This window comes from Phocoena phocoena, chromosome 9 (genome assembly GCF_963924675.1).
Source record: "Phocoena phocoena chromosome 9, mPhoPho1.1, whole genome shotgun sequence".
Lineage (NCBI taxonomy): Eukaryota > Metazoa > Chordata > Mammalia > Artiodactyla > Phocoenidae > Phocoena > Phocoena phocoena.
The window spans coordinates 9,218,587-9,241,284 of NC_089227.1; the positions used below are offsets into that span (position 1 = coordinate 9,218,587).

A 22,698-nucleotide genomic window follows, 5' to 3' on the forward strand; every position below is an offset into this window, starting at 1 on the left:
TAAATAAAAAATAGAATTTATATTTCTTACTCATTTTTGACCAAATGTCTGTGTTAAACTATTACATACTATAATCCTAACCCTTTCTTTTACAGCAAGCTGAGAAACTTTTTACTTGGAATAACATGAGAATTTCTTATACTTTTTGTCTTTTCACTGACTACAAGTCAAATTTGAGGAGCCTCAGAATATTGTTTAAAACGAAACTATAGGATGCTCACTTAGGCAGCACATATATTAAAATTGGAACAATACAGAGAAGATTAGCATGGTCCCTGCGCAAGGATGATACGCAAATTTGTGAAGCATTCCATATTTTTTGAATGGGTAAAGAAGATGTGGCACATATATACAACGGAATATTACTCATCCATAAAAAGAAATGAAATTGAGTTATTTGTAGTGAGGTGGATGGACCTAGAGACTTTCATACAGAGTGAAGTAAGTCAGAAAGTGAAAAATAAATACCGTATGCTAACACATATATACGGTATCTAAAAAAAAAAAAAAAGGTTCTGAAGAACCTAGGGGCAGGACAGGAATAAAGACGCAGACGTAGAGAATGAACTTGAGGACATGGGGAGGGGGAAGGGTAAACTGGGAAGAAGTGAGAGAGTGGCATAGACTTATATATACTACCAAATGTAAAATAGATAGCTAGTGGGAAGCAGCTGCATAGCACAGGGAGATCAGCTCAGTGCTTTGTGTCCACCTAGAGGGCTGGGATAGGGAGGGTGGGAGACGCAAGAGGGAGGAGATATGGGGATATATGTATATGTACAGCTGATTCACTTTGTTATACAGCAGCAACTAATACAACAATGTAAAGCAATTATACTCCAATAAAGATGTTTTAAAAAAAAAAACTATAGGGACTTCCCTGGTGGTCCAGTGGTTAAGAATCCACCTTCCAATGCAGGGGAAACAGGTTCCATCCCTGGTTGGGGAACTAAGATCCCACATGCTGCGGGGCAACTAAGCCCGCGAGCACCACAACTACTGAGCCCACATGCCGCACCAAAGATCCTGTGTGCCGCAACTAAGACCTGATGCAACCAAATAAATAAATAAACATTTTTTAAAATAAGAAGAAACTATAGACAGGTGGATTGTTTTGTTTTTAATAAACAGATGGCATTCTTTTTTTTTTTTTTTTTTTGCGGTACGCAGGCCTCTCACTGTTGTGACCTCTCCCATCGCAGAGCACAGGCTCCGGACGCGCAGGCTCAGCGGCCATGGCTCACGGGCCCAGCCGCTCCGCAGCATGTGGGATCCTCGGCATGTGGGATCCTCCTGGACCGGGGCACGAACCCGTGTCCCCTGCATTGGCAGGTGGACTCTCAACCACTGTGCCACCAGGGAAGCCCCAGATGGCATTCTATACACTATTTTATCTCTTGCTTTTCTCTGTAACTTTTTTTTTTTAATTTATTTTTGGCCGTGTTGGGTCTTCGTTGCTGCGCGCAGCCTTTCTCTAGTTGCAGCGAGTGGGGGCTACTCTTCGTTGTGGTGCGTGGGCTTCTCATTGCGGTGGCTTCTCTTGTTGTGGAGCATGGGCTCTAGGCGCGCAGGCTTCGGTGGTTGTGGCACGTGGGCTCAGTAGTTGTGTCTTGCAGGCTCTAGAGCTCAGGCTCAGTAGTTGTGGCGCACGGGCTTCGTTGCTCTGCGGCATGTGGGATCTTCCTGGGCCAGGGATCGAACCCACGTCCCCTGCATTGGCAGGTGGATTCTTAACCACTGCGCCACCAGGGAAGCCCTCTCTTTAACTGTTAAAATAGACGTTTACATATTTCAAAATCAAAAGAAAAGGAAAAGGAAATTGAGAAGTCTTGTTCTTAACTGTCTCCATCCATCCCCAACCTTCCCACAGGTAGTGTTTGTTCTAGACAGTCCCATTTTTGTCTGTTGTCTCAGTGTCCCATTTGTCCAAGATTTAGCATTTGCCCAAGACTTTGATTTATTAAAAGGTAATATTTTTATGAAAATAAGCAGAGATGAGTTTTAAAATCGAGAAATATTAGGTCCTCCAACTTCATTCTTTTTCAAGATTATTTTGCCTATTCTTGCTCTCTTACATTCCCATATGAATTTTAGGATGGTTTTGTCAATGAGTACAAAGAAGCAAGCTGAGATTCTGGTTAGATCTTTAATTTTTTTCACCAATGTTTTGTAGTTTTCAAAGTATGTCTTGTGCTTCTTTTGTGAAATTTACTCCCAAGTACTTTATTCTTTTAGATACTATCATAAATGGAAGTGCTTTTCAGTTTATTCATTGCTAATATATGGAATATAATTGACTTTTTTAAAGTTTTATTATTTTTTTTTTATTTTACTTATTTTGGCACGTTGGGTCTTAGTTGTGGCATGTGGGATCTTCGTTGAGGAATGCGGGATCTTTCACTGTGGCGTGTGGGTTTCTCTCTAGTTGTGGTGTGCAGGCTCCAGAGCACGTGGGCTCTGTAGTCTATGGCACACAGGCTCTCTAGTTGAGGCGTGAGAGCTCAGTAGTCGTGGCGCGTGGTCTTAGTTGCCCCATGGCATGTGGGATCTTAGTTCCCTGACCAGGGATCGAATCTGCGTCCCTTGCATTGTAAGGTGGATTCTTCACCACTGAACCACGAGGGAAGTCCCACAATTGACTTTTTTTTTTTTAAGCTTTTCTTTTTAATTTTTATTCATTTTTGGCTCTTTTGGGTCTTCCTTGCTGCACGTGGGCTTTCTCCAGTTGTGTCAAGTGGGGGCTACTCTTCGTTGTGGTGTGCGGGCTTCTCACTGCGGTGGCTTCTCTTGTTGTGGAGCACAGGCTGTAGGTGCATGGGCTTCACTAGTAGTGGCACACAGGCTCAGTTGTTGTGGCTCACGGGCTCTAGAGCACAGGCTCAGCAGTTGTGGCGCACAGGCTTAGTTGCTCTGAGGCATGCGGGATCTTCTGGGACCGGGGCATGAACCTGTGTCCCCTGCATCAGCAGGCAGACTCTCAACCACTGTGCCACCAGGGAAGCCCCCAAGTTTTTTCTTTTGATGTGGACCATTTTTAAAGTCTTATTGAATTTGTTACAATATTGCTTGTTTTATGTTTTGGTCTTTTGGCCGCAAGGCATGTGGGACCCTAGCTCCCCAACCAGGGATCGAACCCACACCCTCTGCATTGGAAGGCGACGTCTTAACCACTGGACCACCAGGGAAGTCCCTCAATAGCTTTTTTAGTGGATTCCTTAAGATTTTCCATATATACAAGATCATGTCATCTGTGAAGAGATAACTTTTTCCTTTCCAATCTGGATGCCTTTTCTTTCTTTTTCTTGCCTAATTGCCCTTACTAGAAGCTCCAGTACAATGTTAAATAAAAGTGGCAAGAGTAGACATCCTCATGTTGTTCCGGAACTCAGGAGTGAGTATTCTTTTACTGTTAAGTATGATATTAGCTGTGGGTTTTTCAGCTGACATATATCAGGTTAAAGAAGTTCCCTTCTAATCCTAGCTGTTGAATGTTTTTTTGATGAAGAGTGTTGCATTTTGTTATATGCTTTTCCTGCCTCCATTGAGAGGATCATGTGGTCTTTGCCCGTTATTCTATTAATATGGCATATTGATTGGATTAAAAGGATATTGGCCAGTGGGATTTTTGTTGTTGTATCTTTGTCTCATTTTGGTATTAGAGTAACACTGGCATTATATAATGAATGGGGAAATGTACCCTTCTATTTTTTGGAAGAGTTTGTGATGGATTGGTATTAATTCTTTTTTAAATATCTGATAGAATTCAACAGTGAAGACTGGGCTTTTCTTTGTAGGAAGATTTTAAGTCACTATTTCAATTTACTTGTCATAGGTCTATCAGATTTTCTATTTTTTTCTTGAGTCAGTTTTGGTAGTTTATTATATCTTTCTAGGAATTTGCCCATTTCATCTAGGTTATTTAATTTGCTGGCACACAATTGTTCAAAAGTACTCCCTGATAGTCCTTTTTATTTCTGTAAGGTCAGTAGTGATTTCCCCTTTAACTTCTTAGTAATTTGAATCTTCTTTTTTTCTTGTTCAGTCTAAAGATTTGTCAATTTTGTTGAACTTTACAAAGAACCAACTTTTTTTTTTTTACAAAGAACCAACTTTTGATTTCATTAATTTTTTTCCTATTGTTTTTCTTCTCTATTTCATTTATTTTTCTCTCTAATCTTTTTTTCTTCATTCTGCTTGCTTTTTGTTTGCTCTTCTTTTTTGTCTTGTTTAGGTAAGCAATGCATGCACATTGCACAAATTCAAGATGACCCAAGGTTTTTGTAAGGAAACTATTTTCCTGTAAAAATATTTGCTGCCCCTTTCCTTTACTTTGGATTTGCTTCAACATAATCCAGTGAGGGGAGAGGCAGATGTATATATGAATGTAAAATAAAACAAAAGTGGCCATGAGTTGATGATCATTACAGTTGTGTGAAGGGAACATCAGGTTCATTTTACTATTTTTACTTTGTATATGTTTAAAACTTTCCATAATAAAAAACTGGAAATATATATATCATAGGCTTATCAGTCAAGGTCCATTCAGGTTGCAGAAAACACCAGTTATTTGAACAGAGAGAACTAACAAAGTATTGGTAACTGAATACAAAGTTAACTGTTAAAGGGTGAAAAGAGAACTCTAAGGTGTCATAGAGGTTAACAAATAGCAGTTACCTTGAAGAAACAAAGGGAAAACCTTAGAAACCTAGAGGAAGGGCCCTGTGAAGCTAGGAAGAACTCAAACCTCTAAGGAAGGAGCTGGCTGGTTGCTCGTCAAGGGGGAGGGAGCAATGAGGCTGGTTTCACAAATGTTAGAAAAGCTGATTTAGCTGCTCCTACCAAAGGAACTGCTGCTGCCAGAGTAAAGAAGCATTGGCTGGGTGATGATGCTCGGAGGAACAGAAAGCACACAGAAAGGAAAAAGTCCCAAAAAAAAAAAAAAAAAAAAAAGTCCCTTCTCCCTCCTCCACTCTTGGAGTTTCCCTCTAGTGCTCCCTACTGGCAAAGCCTAGCAGGGAAGCAGAAGGCAAAGCAGAAATGTTTGCAGAGTCCCAGCCTCAGAATCACAAAGCTGAATGTAGTAAGTAGGTGGATACTGCATCCTGATTGACCTCATTAGAACCTGGCAGGTTCTGGCTCATGGAAATAGCTGCCCAGCCGCTGGGATCTGGCATAAACCTCCAAGATTTTTTTTCTTTTCAATATTTATTTATTTATTTTTGGCGGCACCGGGTCTTAGTTGAGGCACAATGGATCTTCGCTGCAGCATGTGGACTTTCTTAGTTGCGGCGTGCGGACTCTTAGTTGCAGCATGCATGTGGGATCTAGTTCCCCAACCAGGGATTGAACCCGGGCTCCCTGCAATGGGAGCTCGGAGTCTTACCCACTGGACCACCAGGGAAGAGCAGGGATGTTTTAAAAAATAAAAAGAATTTGACTGTCCTTTACTAGACTGACTAGCAGAAAATTTCTGTCTCTTAAAGGCTTTATAATATTTAGGGGGAGTACTGCAGTGTTAAAGGGAAATTTAAAACTGAACACAGGGATTAAAAACTCCTGGAATTAGGGCTTCCCTGGTGGCGCAGTGGTTGAGAGTCCGCCTGCCGATGCTGGGGACGCGGGTTCGTGCCCTGGTCCAGGAAGATCCCACATGCCGCGGAGCGGCTGGGCCCGTGACCCATGGCTGCTGAGCCTGCGCGTCCAGAGCCTGTGCTCCGCAACGGGAGAGGCCACAACAGTGAGAGGCCCGTGCACCGCAAAAACTATGTAATCATTTAAGGCTCTCCTCTCTAAAGGCTAAAATACTTCTACTATACTGACAACACTGGCTGCCTATGCATAGGTAAAATGGATAACTGGAGAAGGTCTTTTCACTGTTCAGCCTTTGTACCTTTAAATTTTTGTACATGTGAATATACTGCCCTATCAAAAAGTGACTAAATTTTTGCAGAGAAAAGCCATCGTCTTAGATCAGGCTTCCCAGCAGACTCTAACTGCCTTCAAGAAGTTTACTGTGATTCCACAGTAATACTCTTGGCAACATTACTATAAGAAATTGAAGGAAGCAGGATTAAGTAGAGGGAGAAGTTGAACTGCCATACAGTTCAAGCACTGGTGTTAATCACACAGAAAATTCTGGAGCTGGAATGGCCCTTCAGAGTTGTCCCAAATTAAGGCAAAGCAGCTGTGCAGTTACCCCACTTCCACCAGTCGTTGGAAGTAGGCTGCCCGCTGAAAAGGGGTTAACCTTGGGTGATGCAGCTCCTTCTGGCTGAGTACAATTCCTGGGAAGAGACTACCGGGCAATGATCAGCCAACACTCCCAGGAGCTGAAGGAATAAGTGCCTCCGTTTTGAAAAGGGCATTGGAACTCTGTACCATAGCTTATACTATACTATATACTATATATGTTACATGTACTATACTGGTGGTTCTCACATTTTAGTGTGCACCAGAATCCCCTGCAGGGCTTGATGAGCCCCACCCCACTTTCTGATTCAGTAGGTGTGGCTGGGGGTCAGAATCTGCATTTCTAACAAGTTCTAGGTGGTGCTGCTGCTGCTGCCTAGGGACCACACTACGAGAACCATTCCACTGTATCTTACTGGGTTGAATCCAGCAAAGCCGAATCATTTGTTAATGTTTAGTATTTATAATTTATAGATGCTAGTACCTAAGATTCTCTGGTTAGATGTGCTCCTTATGAGCTGCCTTCTTTGCAACCTAGTTCACTGTAAATGAGACTTTATTCCCTAACACACTTGCTTTATAAAACAGTTAATAGGCAGTTTTTCTGTTTACAGATGCCAGAAATCTTCCATCCATTTTCCTTCAGTCTGTGGGCCTCAATATATTTCATTCATCTCTAAACAAGATGTATAAATCACTAAAGGGATTACTATTGTCTGTGATGAGAACCAGTTTCTGTCAGTCTGACTCCATTTTCATCAAAATTTGAATCAATGACACGAAGGCTAAGGGGTAGAGAGTGGCAAGTGAGAAAATGAATTTCCTGTTAAGGAAAGAAGTTAACATTTATTGGGTATTTATTACACGCTAGGTACAGTGGTAAATACTTTCTCATACATTATTGAATTAGTGCTCGGTCACAACCTGTAAAATAGGTATTGCTATTTTCAGTTTTACAAATGACAAAATAGATAATATTAAATCCCTCACCCAGATCACACAACTAGTAAGTAAAGGAGTCTGGATTCAAACTCAAGTCTTTCCACAGACCACACTGCCTATCTAAGTGGCCTAAACATGAGTTCCTATTCTTTTTTTTTTTTTTGGCGATATGTGGGCCTCTCACTGTTGTGGCCTCTCCCGTTGCGGAGCACAGGCTCCGGATGCGCAGGCTCAGCGGCCATGGCTCACGGGCCCAGCCGCTCCGCGGCATGTGGGATCTTCCCGGACCGGGGCACGAACCCACGTCCCCTGCATCGGCAGGCGGACTCTCAACCACTGCGCCACCAGGGAAGCCCCCTATTCTTTCTTTTCATTAGCCAAGTGACATTTTCATGGTACTAGGTACTGTACCAAGCAAACAATGACAACCTAAAAAAAGAGTTCCGTGCGCCAAGGGAGACCAACACAGTTCAGCATGACAAGGACTGATGACAGTAGAATACACTGGGTCATACAGGGCACTTAATCCAAATCAGGGGTGTCAAGGAAGACATACTGAAGAAAGTGATGTCTGGGGTGGCCCTTGAAAGATAATTAAAAGTTAGCCAGGGAGAAGCTGAGACTGAGGACTGTTTCAAGCAAAGGCATGTGCAAAGGCAAGATGGAGTTTCAGGGGTGGTAGGGAGAAGCAACAAAACATAAGATAAGCAGGGGCCAGAAAAAGGTAGGGCTTTCTATACCATGCTAAGGGTTTGAATTTTGTTCTCAAGTCAGTGAGGTTAAAGGAAAATATAGTAAGAATTGTATTTTAGAAAGAGTGGAGGGTGCAATGAAGGAGGAAGAGAATAGGACATTAGTTAACAGGTTTTTGCACTGATCCAGGAGAAAAATGACAAAGGCTAAACTGAATCAGTGGCAATACACACAGCAAATAAAAAAAGCCAGATTTGATATTCAGGAAGTAGAGGGATCTGGTCAGAATTACAGCAGCCAAACTAGCCTACTTTAAGTCCCTTCACAAGGGACAAGTCTTTCTCACTTCAAGAGCCTTTATACTTGCTCTTTCTTCGTGGAACACTGCTAAATTACACCCTTTCTAAATTCCATTTACTCTGCTTCTCTCAAAGCACTGTTTCTTCCCTTCCACGCACTTGCATTTCTTGTAATTCACACATTTGCCTGTTTACTTCTGTAACATCTGACCCCTGCTGTCAAGGACCGTTAGGGCAGGGACAGGTCTATTTTGCCAACCCCTGAATCCCCAATACCCAGCACAGCGCCTCCAAACAGTGCCAACAAATCACTCGGTGACTGTTTGACGGTGAACTCACAGGTGGATGCCTTGGCAGACGTGTAATGCCAGTCACTCAGGCCAGAAACAGGAAAGGAGGGGCAGCAATTAACAATGGTTACTGATTACTGAATTAACTCCTAACTCTTCCACCTACTTGTCAGGTTTTCCATTCATCTGGGCACACTGCTCTCTACCTCCACCTTGACAGGCCCCTCCTTCTTCACGCTCGTCTACACCTTCACTCGCATTTTTCCAAACTCTTACTTAGAAGCTCAGCCCCTTCCTCTCCTCGAACTCAAGTTACATTTCCTTAAAGACTCAGGGTCCCCCGTGTCAAACGAAGGAGAAATCTCACTTTGGGACAGCATCTGCCCACCTGGTGTTACTTCTGAAATGCCCGCCTGGGGAAATCCCGCCAGAACCAAATCTCCGCGGGGACGGACGGCTCCGCGCACCTGCAACGCTGCCCGGCGCGGTCAGTGCAGACAACTGTGAAAAGAAGCAAAGGTTTCAAACTGCAGCGGGTGAGAACTGGCCCCAAGCCCGGGCCTGGGCCCCGGCGACCGCGGGCGTGCCGTCCCGGGGACAACCGGGCCCGCACGCCGCCTGGGGAGGGGGGAGGGCAGCCGGGGGGAGCGGCCATGGGCAGACAAGCCCTCCTTCGCGCCCGTCCCTCAACTTCGCAGCGGGAGCGGGGACGCCGACCCCATTTCCGACTTTCTTTCCTTTAGGTTGGGCGGCTAACCTAACGCCAGCGGGAAGGCGCTGAGAAGGGCTGCCAGGCCTGGAAACTGTGCCCGCCGCGGAGGGAGTTCCCATTAGCACGGAGAAACCCTCGGAATCTGTGAAAAGCAGCCAGCAGAATCAACGACAGCAACCCTCTCCTTCCCAAACAGGTCTCAGAAAGCCCAGAGCCGATGCTGAGAAAGGGCGGGAAAGCCAAAGCCACCACCAATTTTTCCACCTATTGGCTAATCCCGCTGTCGTTCCCGCAGGCCTGCCTTCCTTGCTCGCGGGCGATGTTCTTACTGGCTGACTTCCGCCAGCTCTCCGCTCTCATTGGTCAGTATCTCCGTTCGTCACGCTCGGGCCTTGGAGAAAGGCGGAGAGTGGCGTTTGGCTCCGCCCCCGGTCGCGCACAGGCGCGTCTGTGTTGGGGTCGGAGGCTCCGCCTCCGCGTGCCGTGTGCAAAAACAAACAGCCGTTAGGGAGGAGGTGCTGGGGGCGGGGTTTGGTTAGAAGGAGGCGCGCAATTGGGCGGTCGCCGGGGTTCAAACGAGCAAGGCGAGCGGGCATTGGCCGGGGTGGTGCGAGGCGGGCCCCGGTTATTGTCCGGGCTCCGGCGGCGGCGGTGGCGGCGGCGGCGGTCGGTGCTGCGCGAGCGTTGGCGGCGGTGGCTCGGCGGGACCGAGGGCGGGAGCGGCCGAGACCATGGTGAAGTCTGCGGGGCGGCCGGGTGGGTGGCGATGGCCGGGCGGCGCCGCTACCTGTTGAGGCGTCAGGCGGGCGGGCGTCAGGCGACTACGACGGCTGGGCTGGCGTCAGGCGGTGGGGTTCCCCGCGGTCCCGGCCTCGCCCGCCGCGGCGCCGGCCCGAACTGAGGTGTGCGGGCCGAGGCCGGGTGGCCCTGAGCGGGACAACCCTGGCTGCTCTGCAGCACCTCCGCTGCCCCTGCCACCGACTTTGACTCCTGAATTGTGCGTCGGTAAAAAAAAAAAAAAGTGCGGTTTTTAGAAACGCGAGTGGAGGGAACTTGGCCCCTTGTGAAGTTGGCAGGGAGAGGCGCTGGAGGGTGGCCGTGCCCCGCGCGGGAGCGAAGCAGCGACGCCGAGGCGACGAGCAGTGTCCGCCCGAGCGCCCTACGGAGACAGCCCTGCCCGGGGCTGAACCACAAACAGAAATTATGGTTATTGTGACGTTATGGCGTCTTAGACCTGGCTTCGACCTTATGGATGGTCGCACCCCCGTTTCTGACTTGTAGTTGTGCAGTTAACGGAAGCGCTTCCGCCGGCCGACTCAGGCACAGATTAGATCTGTCTGTAAACTGATTTCCTCAAGCGGATGATTCTCCTGGTCCTTGCTGGTTTCGAAGGGGTCACTCATTTAATTTCTAGCGACCTGCCACATATTGGCTGTCCCTTTTACCAGCAGCTAAAAATACATGCACGATCGCATAAGCTAAAAATACAGGAGGCGTGGAGTTGTCATTCTTGTTTTGAGAATTCTAAACTTGAGGGGACGTGAGCATGTATCTGTTGAACTAGTATGCAAGTTTCTTGGCATCCAGTTTTCAACTTTTCCTGAATGAAATACGCTCCAGCTGGCTCCATAGGCGTATTTTCTACCGAGATTCTTAACCCAGGTTAATACTAACACAGCTCTTAGAATCAAAAATTTTATGGTGCTTGTATGTTGTTTCTCAATCAGTCATCAGACATATTAAAATGAATGTGTGAAATTGGAGGTTGTATATACAGAGTTTGAGGGGGTTGTGAAAAGAAATTATTTACTTTACAATTTTATATTCGCACAAGTTTGATTCCATAAGACTTTGTTTTTGTTAAGTATGAGAAATGTATCCGGAAACCACGGAAATAGTCATTTAGCTTAGAGATTTTTAAAAAAAAAATTTTTTTTTAATTTATTTATTTTTGGCTGCGTTGGGTCTTCGTTGCTGTGCGCAGGCATTCTCTAGTTGCGGCGAGCGGGGGCTACTCTTTGTTGCGGTGCTCGGGCTCTAGGCACGCGGGCTTCAGTAGTTGTGGCATGTGGACTCAGTAGTTGTGGCGCACGGGCTTAGTTGCTCCGTGGTATGTGGGATCTTCCCGGACTAGGGCTCAAACCTGTGTCCCCTGCATTGGCAGGCGGATTCTTAATCACTGCACCACCAGGGAAGTCCTAACACTGAGATTTAAAAAAAAAAAACTGATTTTATGTCTACTTCCTTAAAAAGCAAATAGGTTAAATAGCAAGTATGATGGATTTGAAGTGATAAAATTGCTTAAGAGCAGTAAATTGGGAAGCCTGGGAAGTTTTGCAGTTGGTAGTTTTTTTTTGTTTGTTGTTTTTGTTTTTTGTTTTTTGGGTTTTTTTGCGGTACGCCGGCCTCTCACTGCTGTGGCCTCTCCCGTTGCGGAGCACAGGCTCCGGACGCGCAGGCTCAGCGGCCACGGCTCACGGGCCCAGCCGCTCCGCGGCATGTGGGATCTTCCCGGACCAGGGCACGAACCCGTGTCCCCTGCATCGACAGGCGGACTCTCAACCACTGCACCACCAGGGAAGCCCTGCAGTTGGTAGTTTTTAATGGATAACTACTAATTTCATAATTGTCATAGACAGTGATTATAGTTTTAGACTCATGCACCAACTGAGAGGTTTTTTTAATGTATTTACAGCAGGGCAAATAGAGCTGAAAAGATTTATTTGAAGAAGAAGTGAGAATATATGGCTACTCCCCCATATGGTTTTGGGAGATAAACATGGGGGGGGATTTTTAGCCTAAAAAGTATTTTAAGGAAACCATTACAAAGGGACAAAGGGAATATGCTATTTCAAAGCTTAACCTCTGCTTCAAAAACATCCTCAAACAACTAGCCAATCATGTAAACTGATTTATTTAACTAATTTTTCTTTTAACAGAGAAGAAATAATAGATTTAAGTAGTAAAATCAAACAGCCCAAAAGAGAATATTGGTTTCCCTCTCAAGTCAGATCCTTAGTATTCCATCCCTAGAGGCAGATAACTTTTCTGATGTATTGTGTGACCTTCTAGAAATGTATATGTACACACAGTCTACAGTACTCCACTTTATGTAAACAAAAGCTCACTGCACTTGCATATACCTTGCCTTTTACACAAATATGTTTTGTGAGTTGTTCCTTATCAGCACATATCTGTAACTCATTTGTTGAAAGGGCTGCATAATACCCCATTGCATTTATATACTGTGTCCTGTTTGTGACCATTCATGTTATTTGAGAAATATTTCTTTATCAGTTGAAAGTAGTATTTGTTTAACCCCTTAAGAATAAGTTTATATGTCCCTTTTTTTTTTTGTAAAATACACGTAACAGTTGACCCTTTTGCCATTTTTAAGTGTACTGCCAGTCATCTCCAGAACTTTTTTATCTTCCCAAATTGAAACTCTGTACCCATTAAATAGTAACTCTCCATTCTGCCCCTTTCCCCAGCCTCTGGTGACCACCATTCTGCTTTTTGTTCCTATGATTTTGACTAGGTACCTCATGTAAGTGGAATCATACATATTTGTCCTTTTGCTTATTTCACTTAGCATAATGTCTTCAAGGTTTACCCATGTTGTAGCATGTATCAGAATTTCCTTCCTTTTTACAGCTGAATACTATTCTATTGTGTGTATATACCACGATTTTGTTTATTCATTTTTCCATGGTAGACATTTAGGTTGTTTCTGCTTTTTAGCTATTGTTTATAATACTGATATAAACAAAATAGCAAATAGTATAGAAAATATCTGTTTGAGTCCCTGTTCCCAATTCCTTAGGTATGTGCCTAGAAGTGTAATTGCTAGATCATAGAGTAATTCTCTGTTTAATTTTTTTTAAGATGCTTTTTTTTCTCCCCATAGAGCTAAGTTCTGAATATTTCTGTGGAAATGATACACAGTGACATTTTTTAAAATTATTTTATTATGAAATACTTCTAGCATGAGAGTTATATTGACTTGAAGATTCTTCAGTCTGAAATTTGAAAAATATGTTCAAATTTTTAGAAATCTCATTTTTAAAAAGTATTTAAGGTTTGACCTTGTTTCTATATAAATTAATAAATGGTGGACTTCCCTGATGGTCCAGTGGTTAAGACTCTCCACTTCCACTGCAGAGGGTGCAGGTTCAATCCCTGGTCGAGGAAGTTCCACATGCCGCAAGGTGCAGCCAAAGAAAAAAATGAACATCATCAGTTGTGGGACAAATAAAATTATTAAAAAATAAAATAAATGGAGCTGTAACACATGTATATTTAAAATTGAAGATCACCTAGATTTTTTTAACTACCTAAAGTAAAACTAGAAGAAATTTTATTTCCTAAGTTTAATTTTTTTTTTTAATTTTTATTGGGGTATAGTTGATTTACAATGTTGTGTTAGTTTCAGGTGTACAGCAAAGTGAATCTGCTATACATATACATATATCCACTCTTTTTTAGATTGTTTTCCCATATAGGCCATTACAGAGTATTGAGTAGAGTTTTCTGTGCTATATAGTAGGTCCTTATTAGTTCTCTGTTTTATATATAATAGTGTGTATATGTCAATCCCAATCCTCCAATTTATCCCTCCCCCGGCCTTACCCCCTGGGACCATAAGTTTATTTTCTACATCTGTAACTGTACTTCTGTTTTGTAGGTAAGTTTATTTGTAGTCCTAAATAGTTTTGAAATAGCATTTTCGATTCTTCATCTGGAATTTTTTCCACCTAGGCTGGAGGCAAAGCTGGAAAGGACAGTGGGAAGGCCAAGGCTAAGGCAGTGTCTCGCTCACAGAGAGCTGGGTTACAGGTAACATCCATGCTGTTGTAATTCATTATTTTCTTTACTGTTATAATTCATGACTCATAGGTGTTTCTTTAATTACAAAAGTGTACTTGTACTACTGGCCTTTGATAATGAGATTAATTGGTCAAAATATAAACCACAAAGCAACTGCCTTATTTATTTATTTGTTTGGCTGCGCCAGGTCTTAGTTGCGGCACACGGGATCTTTTTTAGTTGTGGTATGCAAACTCTTAGTTGCGGCATGTGGGATCCAGTTCCCTGACAAAGGATTGAACCCGGGCCCCCTGCACTGAGAGTGCAGAGCCTTAGCCACTGGACCACCACGGAAGTCCTGCAACTCCCTTGTATATAATTTGTATTCTCTTCTTCTAAACAAGGACAAGTTATGAAAAGATCTTAAATGAATTTGGTGATTTTGCTCTCTTAAAATCTATTATTTCTAGATTGTAATTATGTTCCTAGTTCTTTTATAAATTGTATCAGATTGAAGTGAGTATGCTGTGGCTTTTATTTTAAAGAGTGTTTGTCATGGTACATCGGCTTTCAGGATGAGAGAATAATGAACTGTCCACTAGTCCTGTGAATCTTTCCCCAATACCTTCAAGTGTAGACTCAGTGATATACTCAAAGCCCTAAATGGTTTCAAATTTCGTATATTTAAATTGTTGCAGCTTTAATCCACAAACTCAGAATTTTCTGGATGAGTAAGAATTATTCCCTACATGTAAGAGATACTTTTTAAACAGGAAAGTTTGAAGTCCAGACTATAAGGTTAGGATTTTTATCTTCTTGACAGTAGTGAGCCATTGAAAGTTTTTGAGGAAGAGGATGACATGATCTGGATGGTACTGAAGGAAGGGGGGGCGAGAACTTGTACTTGGTGGGTACGTTCTGTATTTTAGAACATCATGCAAATCTCAATTAGAATTTATTTGAAGTGTCCTTACCTTGAAGTGGGAGATGGAAGACAGATACAGACTATTGCAGTGGTTTAGGAATAAGGTAATAACATACTTGAACTTGAGTAGGATGGAAAAGAATAGAAGGCTTGTGTATGCTCCCCAAAAATGGGAGGAGGGGTATGGGATTGAGAGGACGGTCAAAGAGAAGTTTCTCTAAGGCTTAGACCCTAAGGAGCAGAAGAGTTTGTAGTAGGGGCAAGTTATGAAATAATAAATTTAACTGCAGTCGTTTTGAAGTTCCACCAAAACATCCATATGAAAATGTCCAAAAGTTGTAGATTTGAGTCTAGCTTTCCAAGAGAGGTGATCAAAAGAATTAGAAATTTAAGGTCACTTACGTAAAATTGGCAGCTTGTGCTGTGGATAAGTTTCCTAAGTCGAGCATGAGAAAGGATCAAAAAGGCATTGGTGGACCCCGTACCATATTTGATATGGTATTTGAGTCAAAGAATGAAAAGACTGAGGAGTAGTCAGAGTTAGTATTAGAACTATGTAATTGCTTCAGCCTAAGAAGAAATGGTTTTGTTTTTTTGTTTTTAAATAAATTTATTTATTTATTTTTGGCTGTGTTGGGTCTTCGTTTCTGTGCGAGGGCTTTCTCCAGTTGCGGAGAGCGGGGGCCACTCTTCATCGCAGTGCACGGGCCTCTCACTGTTGCGGCCTCTCCCGTTGCGGAGCACAGGCTCCAGAGCGCAAGCTCAGTAGTTGTGGTGCACGGGCCTAGCCACTCCGCGGTATGTGGGATCTTCCAGGACTGGGGCTCGAACCCATGTCCCCTGCATTGGCAGGTGGATTCTTAACCACTGCGCCACCAGGGAAGCCGAGAAGAAATGGTTTTTGAGGTCCTCTGTGTCAGACGACATAACATGCGGTTACTGAGGATGCAGAAGGGAGTAAGACATGGATCCTGGTCTTGGGGAGCTTAGAATTAGGGAAGGATGTAAACAAAACAATCATGCCTTTTCTCTTTAAGGATGCAATCTGGAAGTAGATTTTGCTGGCAAGTAGATTTTGGTAGTTAAAATGTTACTGCTCGTCTTTCAGAATGGTGTTTAACAGAAGCCAGGGTTGGATTGGGAGAAAATGGGTGACAAGAAAGGGGTTTCAGGGTTTGCTTTTAAATCTTGCCTTTGGAAAGGAGATGTCTAGACTGTAACTGGAGGCAGTTGCTGTAGACACGTGGAGACATTTTAAGTGAAGTGTGCAGAAGGAAAGGAGCCAGCAAAAAGGAAGCAATTGGAGCTGTTGAATGATGGAGCAGTAACAGCGTAAGGAAGGTCCTTAAGACAGTTGGGAGTGGGGTTAGTCAAAGGCACAGACAAGTGGGATTAGGGGACTTTGGAGGTGAGAAAGTGCCTGTTCTCAGAAAGTAGAAAGAAAGGGTCACAATGGGAGAATGGTGTTGGTTTTTAGTTCATGCTTTACTCCTATTATTCAGCCTTTGATTACATTCAGTAGTGTGATAAGACTTCAGTGCTTCCCATTTGGATGGTCTCTTTCAGTTTCCTGTGGGCCGCATCCACAGACATTTGAAGACTCGCACCACAAGTCACGGAAGGGTCGGTGCCACTGCTGCAGTGTACAGTGCCGCGATTCTGGAGTACCTCACTGCTGAGGTTAGTGGGGGAAATGTTATACATGGGAATCCTAGAGGTGTCTTGGACATAAATGGCTAAAACCCATGGAATATTGGTTTGAAATAAAAAAGACAAACTCTTGTTAGTTTCTTTTAATATAGCGGCTTTAGATGTATCTTATCAGCCTATTACCTAGTACCAGTGTCAAATAGAACTTTGGTGTGCTCTTTTTTAAAGTTAAGTAAGGGTCAATAATCCATATTTTTAAGTGACGTGACAAGTGTAAAATAATTTAAATACCATACTACTAATTAAATGAACTCTGAAATACGTATATGATCGATAGGTGATATTTGTGAAGTTACAGCATAACTTTTTTTTTTTACAGCATAACTCTTTTTTAAATTTTTATTTATTTTTTTTGCAGTACACGGGCCTCTCACTGTTGTGGCCTCTCCCGTTGCGGAGCACAGGCTCCGGACGTGCAGGCTCAGCGGCCATGGCTCACGGGCCCAGCCGCTCCACAGCATGTGGGATCCTCCTGGACCGGGGCATGAACCCGTGTCCCCTGCATCGGCAGGCAGACTCTCAATCACTGCGCCACCAGGGAAGCCCCAGCATAACTCTTGGTTAATAAAGATTTGAGGTGGGGTGAAGTCTTGGCAGTGTGATGATACATATTTTTTAAATATCACAACTATATTATGATAACAAAATTTGGTAAAAGACCTAAGCAACCTTCTGATTCTGTGCACGGTTGTATGCATAAAATGCTGTATCTTACTCAGTTTGACTTTTCAGGAAGATAAGTTAATTGGGCAAGAGTTCTTTTTTTTTTTTTTTTTTTTTTAAGAGTTCTTAATTCTTAGGTCATGGACTACCACTTCCTCCATTCTAATCCCTCCTAAGGAAAACAAAAGGGAAGCCATGAAACTCCTTCAACTACATTCCAAGCAAGGGAAGTAAGTTGAGTAACAAGCAAGTCAACTGATAGAGATAGCCAACCTAATAGAAATGGGGAAGCTTCCTACTTGAGAAAGATGTGGTTGGGAGCTAGGTTGAAAGATTTAGCTTTAACCTGTGTGTTAATTATCACTGCTGTCATTTCATTAACCTTACCAAGTCATTTATTTTCCTATTGGAGATTTAACATTGATAGTTTCAACTTCACTATGTCACAAGCAGGGATTTTGAGTTGGTAATGTTTTTGTATTGGTACTAGTTAAGAGCCTTTCTGCTTTATCACTCTTATACCAGTTTTTATTTGTTTACCTGCAGACTTTTCAGAAAGGTATGCATTTTGTGCACTCATGTAGAGGCATAGGCTTCTGGTTCAGATTTTCAAGTCCCATCTAAACTCCCATTATCTATATTCTTAGGAACTTTATGATTTTTTAGTTTAAGATTAAACAATAATCATATACATACATACATACATATGCAGTCAATGTGTATTTTCCAAATATTTAATTTTGGGGTTTTAGTCAATAATAGAGGTAAAGAAAATACTGAAATCTAAGTTCGGGGTAATCACTTTTCAATGTTGGCTTCACACTAGGATCACTTATGAAGCTTTCAAAAGATACTGGTGCCAGGCCTCACCCCAGACCAGTGAAGGTTGCAAGGGAGAATGGAGTAGAGGGTACTGGTGGTTTTTAAAGCACGCTGATTGCTTCGGATGTACACTGAGGCTTCCCACCACTCTGTTTAAGTGAGGAGGTTCTGTGGAGTTATTTTTGTGTTACTTCCATCAAAGGTTTTATAATGCCAGTACAGTCTGTGGAGGCAGAAAAGAAAAGGAAAGAAAAATGCAATTCTATGGCCAACTGGGACTTTGAAATTTCTCTAGTTGAAAATTGCCCTCATAGAATAAAGGGCTTCTAGCTAATTGCCTACAGATTATAGGGCCCAGTGATGTTAAAAACTCTGAATAAGAAATTATTTTAAATTATATTTTAAAATGTTTCTACAAGTGCTAGGCAGTAAATGCCAGCTGTCAAGGGCCGTGGAGAAATAGACGCGGGCGTAGTGACGTGTATTTCCAGATGTTCACGTTTATTGAATAGATTCTTGGCTAAGGGATATCATCTCTTGTCTTTTTTCTTTCTATAGAAGTAGATTTTTGCTCAAGGTTCTAGTTCTCTTGCAGAGAACGAATATAAAAGGACCAAATGGGGCTTCCCTGGTGGCGCAGTGGTTGAGAGTCCGCCTGCCGATGCAGGGGACGCGGGTTCGTGCCCCGGTCCGGGAAGATCCCACATGCCGCGGAGCGGCTGGGCCCGTGAGCCACGGCCGCTGATCAGGCCTGCGCGTCTGGAGCCTGTGCTCCGCAACGGGAGAGGCCACAACAGTGAGAGGCCGGCGTACCGTAAAAAAAAAAAAAAAAAAAAAGGACCAAATGAAGTAATAAGAGTTCTATAAAAGCATTACAGAAATTTGGAAAAAATTTAGTGTTGGTTTATATATGTATCTTGTGTGTTTTGTGTGTAGATGCTGTAGTGATCTTTTTAGCTATAATTGCAGGCCTAAACTGAATCCTTAAACACTTCACCCTTGTTTGATGTGCTATCTCACCGGATGCTTTGTAGGTGCTGGAGCTGGCAGGTAATGCTTCCAAGGATCTCAAAGTTAAGCGGATCACTCCGCGCCACTTGCAGCTTGCAATCCGTGGTGATGAAGAGTTGGATTCTCTTATCAAGGCTACCATAGCTGGGGGTGGTATGTATTCTTTCCTCTTCAGCCTAGATGGTTAACTGGCCTAACTAATAGATAATTCAGATAGATGGTCCGATACATGTGCATCACCAGCTAGAGAGCATAGAGACTTAAGTTCCAAAAGGGTTAAGTCCGACAATTCCAGACTTCTCATTATGATCTGAATACATATCTCTTCTCTTTGTAGCCATATACAACGCTATTTTTATCTTAGCAAGTTCTTCATCTAAATTTCATATGTGAGACTTAAAACCTGGTGTTTAAAATATTTCCCATATCCTTTAAACTGTTTGAAAAATGATCTTGAGAAATTGCTTAATATGCTCTTGAAAATCAGAGCTGAGATAATTGAATGAGTCAGGATCAGTGAAGGTGAGATATAAATTGGTTCTTAATACTTTTTGGATCACATTTGGAGAACCTCTTGAAAGCTGTGGTTACTCTTCTCTCAAAAAAGCACATAAAATCACACCATTTTACATACAGTTTTAGAGGGGGTTTCCCAGACCCCGAGACGGGGACCCCTTGGTATAGATACTTTAACAGAATCAGAATGTGAAAGGGGACTTAACTAAATTTCTTCCTTTTTTAAAAGCCTTTTTGTTTGTTTTTTAAATTAATTACTTTTGGCTGCATTTGGTCTTTGTTGCTGCTTGTGGGCTTTCTCTAGTTGCAGCGAGTGGGGGCTACTCTTCGTTGCGGTGCGCGGGCTTCTCATTGCAGTGGCTTCTCTTGTTGCAGAGCACAGGCTCTAGGCACATAGGCTTCAGTAGTTGTGGCTCGCAGGCTCTAGAGTGCAGACTCAGTAGTTGTGGCACACGGGCTTAGTTGCTCTGCGGCATGTGGGATCTTCCCGGATCAGGGCTTGAACCCATGTCCCCCGCATTGGCAGGCGGATGCTTAACCACTGTACCACCAGGGAGGTCCTCATTCTTTATATAATTGCTTTTTGGGGTTGAAGCCCTAAAGTGGTAAGATATAGCCAGTTTAGGGACTTCCCTGGCAGTCCAGTGGTTAAGACTCCATGCTTCCAGGGGGCACGGGTTCAATCCCTGCTTGGGGAACTAAAGATCCCACATGCCTCTCAGCCAGCTTAAAGTTTTTCTACTAATACTGTTTCTTTTCATTTCATTCTAGGTGTGATCCCTCACATCCACAAGTCTCTGATTGGAAAGAAGGGACAGCAGAAAACTGCTTAGAGAGTTGTTCTAACCAACCTTCTTCCTCCCCGTCATTGTACTGTAACTGGGACAGAAGAAATAATGGGGATATGTGGAATTTTTAAAACAGTTAAGTGGAAAAGCATAGACAATTACTGTAGACATGAAAAAGAAACATTTGTATGTTCTTAGACTCGAAGTTTGATAAAAATATCTTTTCATGTGGCAACAGTTGTGTGTTGATTGGCTAGGTTTCTCCCATGTGTTTTATACAAAAATGGAATTGATAAACCATTTTTTAAAAAAGTAATTTGTCTCTAAACCGTTCTGTTTGTGCTGTGTTGAAAATATTTTGCTCATACTTCAAAATTTTTTAAATTTCAAATTGGTTATATATTCAGAAAAATCTTAAAACAGAAATTGGGAATCTCCTTCTATCATGATTGATACCATATTATATTGAATCTTGGCTGCTACCTGTTAGTAGTAGGCACCAATTATTTTACATACCACTAAAGGAAAAAACTGCCAATTAAACCATAATATGCCATCAATTATGAGATGCATCCCAATTTCAGAGATGTTAGAGTATGAAAACATGCATTTAGAATTGATCAAATAGGATAGTGGATTTATTTAATGAGCACTTACTATGTGGCAAGCCCTGTGCTAAGCGCTTTATTGATGAAGAAATTTTTTTACCCCCATTTTAAAGATGTAGAACCTGAGGCTCACAGAAGTTAAATGGCTTGCCAGAAAACATTTATCTCATAGATAGAAAAGGGCAGAACTAGGATATAAACCTAGATTTGGCTGACTCCAGAGCCCACACCCTTACCTAGAATTGAAGTTAAGATGATCAAAGTTGTCTGCTTTTGGCTTAAAATTCCAGCTTTTAGTGATCTTTTATTGATACAGTAACATTCAGTAATTTGTACAATATTTTAAAAATTATTTTTGTTTGTCAGTTTCTAAGTAACTTGTAAGATTTAAGTTAATGTATCAGTTAACGGTCCATCAGAAAATTATATTTTTCTGGAAGTCTGGAAGTCTTCATTAAAAATGGAAATTCTTTAATGTTTTATAATACAACAGTATCAAAACAAAACTCTCATTTTTAAAAACTTATTTTATTATGGAAATTTTCAAAAATAAAGAGAATAGTATAATGAACCCCTGTGTACTCATCCTGCAACTTCAGCAGTTATCCTGTGGTCAGTTTTGTTTTACTTGTATCCCCAACCTGAACCCTCATCCCAGTTGATTGGTTTGAATCCCATTCCAGGCATGATTTATTTTTATGTCCACATACTTAAGCATGTGTCTCTAAAGATGGGGTACTTTTTAGACCATAACCACAATACCATTGTCTTAAGACAGCTAACACATTTTATAATAACAAATACCCAGTCAGTATTCAGATTTCTGATTGTTTCGTAATTTTACGGTTGGTTTGTTTGAATCAGGATCCAGACACTATGTCTTACATTTTACTGATAGCTCTTAAATTTCTTTTTAATCTGTATGTTTCTTTTTTATTATTATAATTTTTGAAGAAACTGAGGTGTTTGACCTATAGGATTGTCTCTAAGTGTGGATTTTACTGAATCTTGGCACATATTTTGAAGAAGCTTCTATATTGAAAGGATCTACGATTATCCATGTGTGAAGTTTTAGTAGTTTTTAGAAACCAAAGAAGCAATAGAAAAGAAGGCAAAATAACCTATCAGAGAATAGGGTCTTTTACTAGAGTTTTCTATATAATTGCTTCAAATATCTGTTTCCTTTTGGTAGTGTAATTATTTGTTTCCTACTGTGTTCCCAGGATTGTATTTTTGTTTTCTGATGGAAAAAAAATAGAACAACTGGGCCATGTGCTCTGGGGCCTCACCCCCACATTTGGTCCATCTTCGTCACCTATACACCCCTTCCTCCCACTGGCCTTTTTTAAAGCATGTCCCAGCCATCATATTGCACCTGTAATACTTCAATAGGTAACTCTAAAAGAAAGCTTTAAAAAGGCGGCTTTTTCTATTTTAAACAAGACAGTACCTCATTGTGGTTTTGATTTGCATTTCCCTGATGATTAGTGATGCTGAGCATCATTCCATGTACCTGTTGTCCATCTGTATGTCTTAGAACAAATGTCTATTCAGATCCTCTGTCCATTTTTTTTTTATAAATTTATTTACTTATTTTTGGCTGCGTTGGGTCTTCGTTGCTGCGTGCGGACTTTCTCTAGTTACGGTGAGTGGGGTGCTACTCTTCTCTGCACTGCACAGGCTTCTTATTGCGGTGGCTTCTCTTGTTGCGGAGCACGTGCTCT

General features: G+C 42.3%; 1 protein-coding gene and 1 non-coding gene across 3 annotated transcripts; both read left to right on the plus strand.

Moving 5' to 3' along the window:
* The first annotated feature begins 213 nt into the window (after nucleotides 1–213).
* Nucleotides 214–320, plus strand: LOC136128651 (U6 spliceosomal RNA). The gene has a single exon (XR_010656237.1). It is a non-coding gene; the product is annotated as a U6 spliceosomal RNA (small nuclear RNA).
* A 9,434-nt stretch (nucleotides 321–9,754) lies between these two features.
* H2AZ2 (H2A.Z variant histone 2) lies at nucleotides 9,755–20,678 on the plus strand. 2 transcript variants are annotated; one of them, XM_065883748.1, is made up of 5 exons: nucleotides 9,755–9,859; nucleotides 13,884–13,961; nucleotides 16,423–16,536; nucleotides 19,086–19,215; nucleotides 20,350–20,678. In XM_065883748.1, the coding sequence occupies exons 1-5, from the start codon at nucleotides 9,857–9,859 to the stop codon at nucleotides 20,409–20,411; spliced, it is 387 nt and encodes a 128-aa protein (XP_065739820.1). In that variant the 5' UTR covers nucleotides 9,755–9,856; the 3' UTR covers nucleotides 20,412–20,678. The 2 variants fall into 2 exon arrangements, with proteins under 2 accessions (XP_065739820.1, XP_065739821.1); XM_065883749.1 differs by lacking the exon at nucleotides 19,086–19,215 and having other exon boundaries at nucleotides 9,806–9,859; nucleotides 20,350–20,651.
* The last annotated feature ends 2,020 nt before the right edge of the window (nucleotides 20,679–22,698 follow it).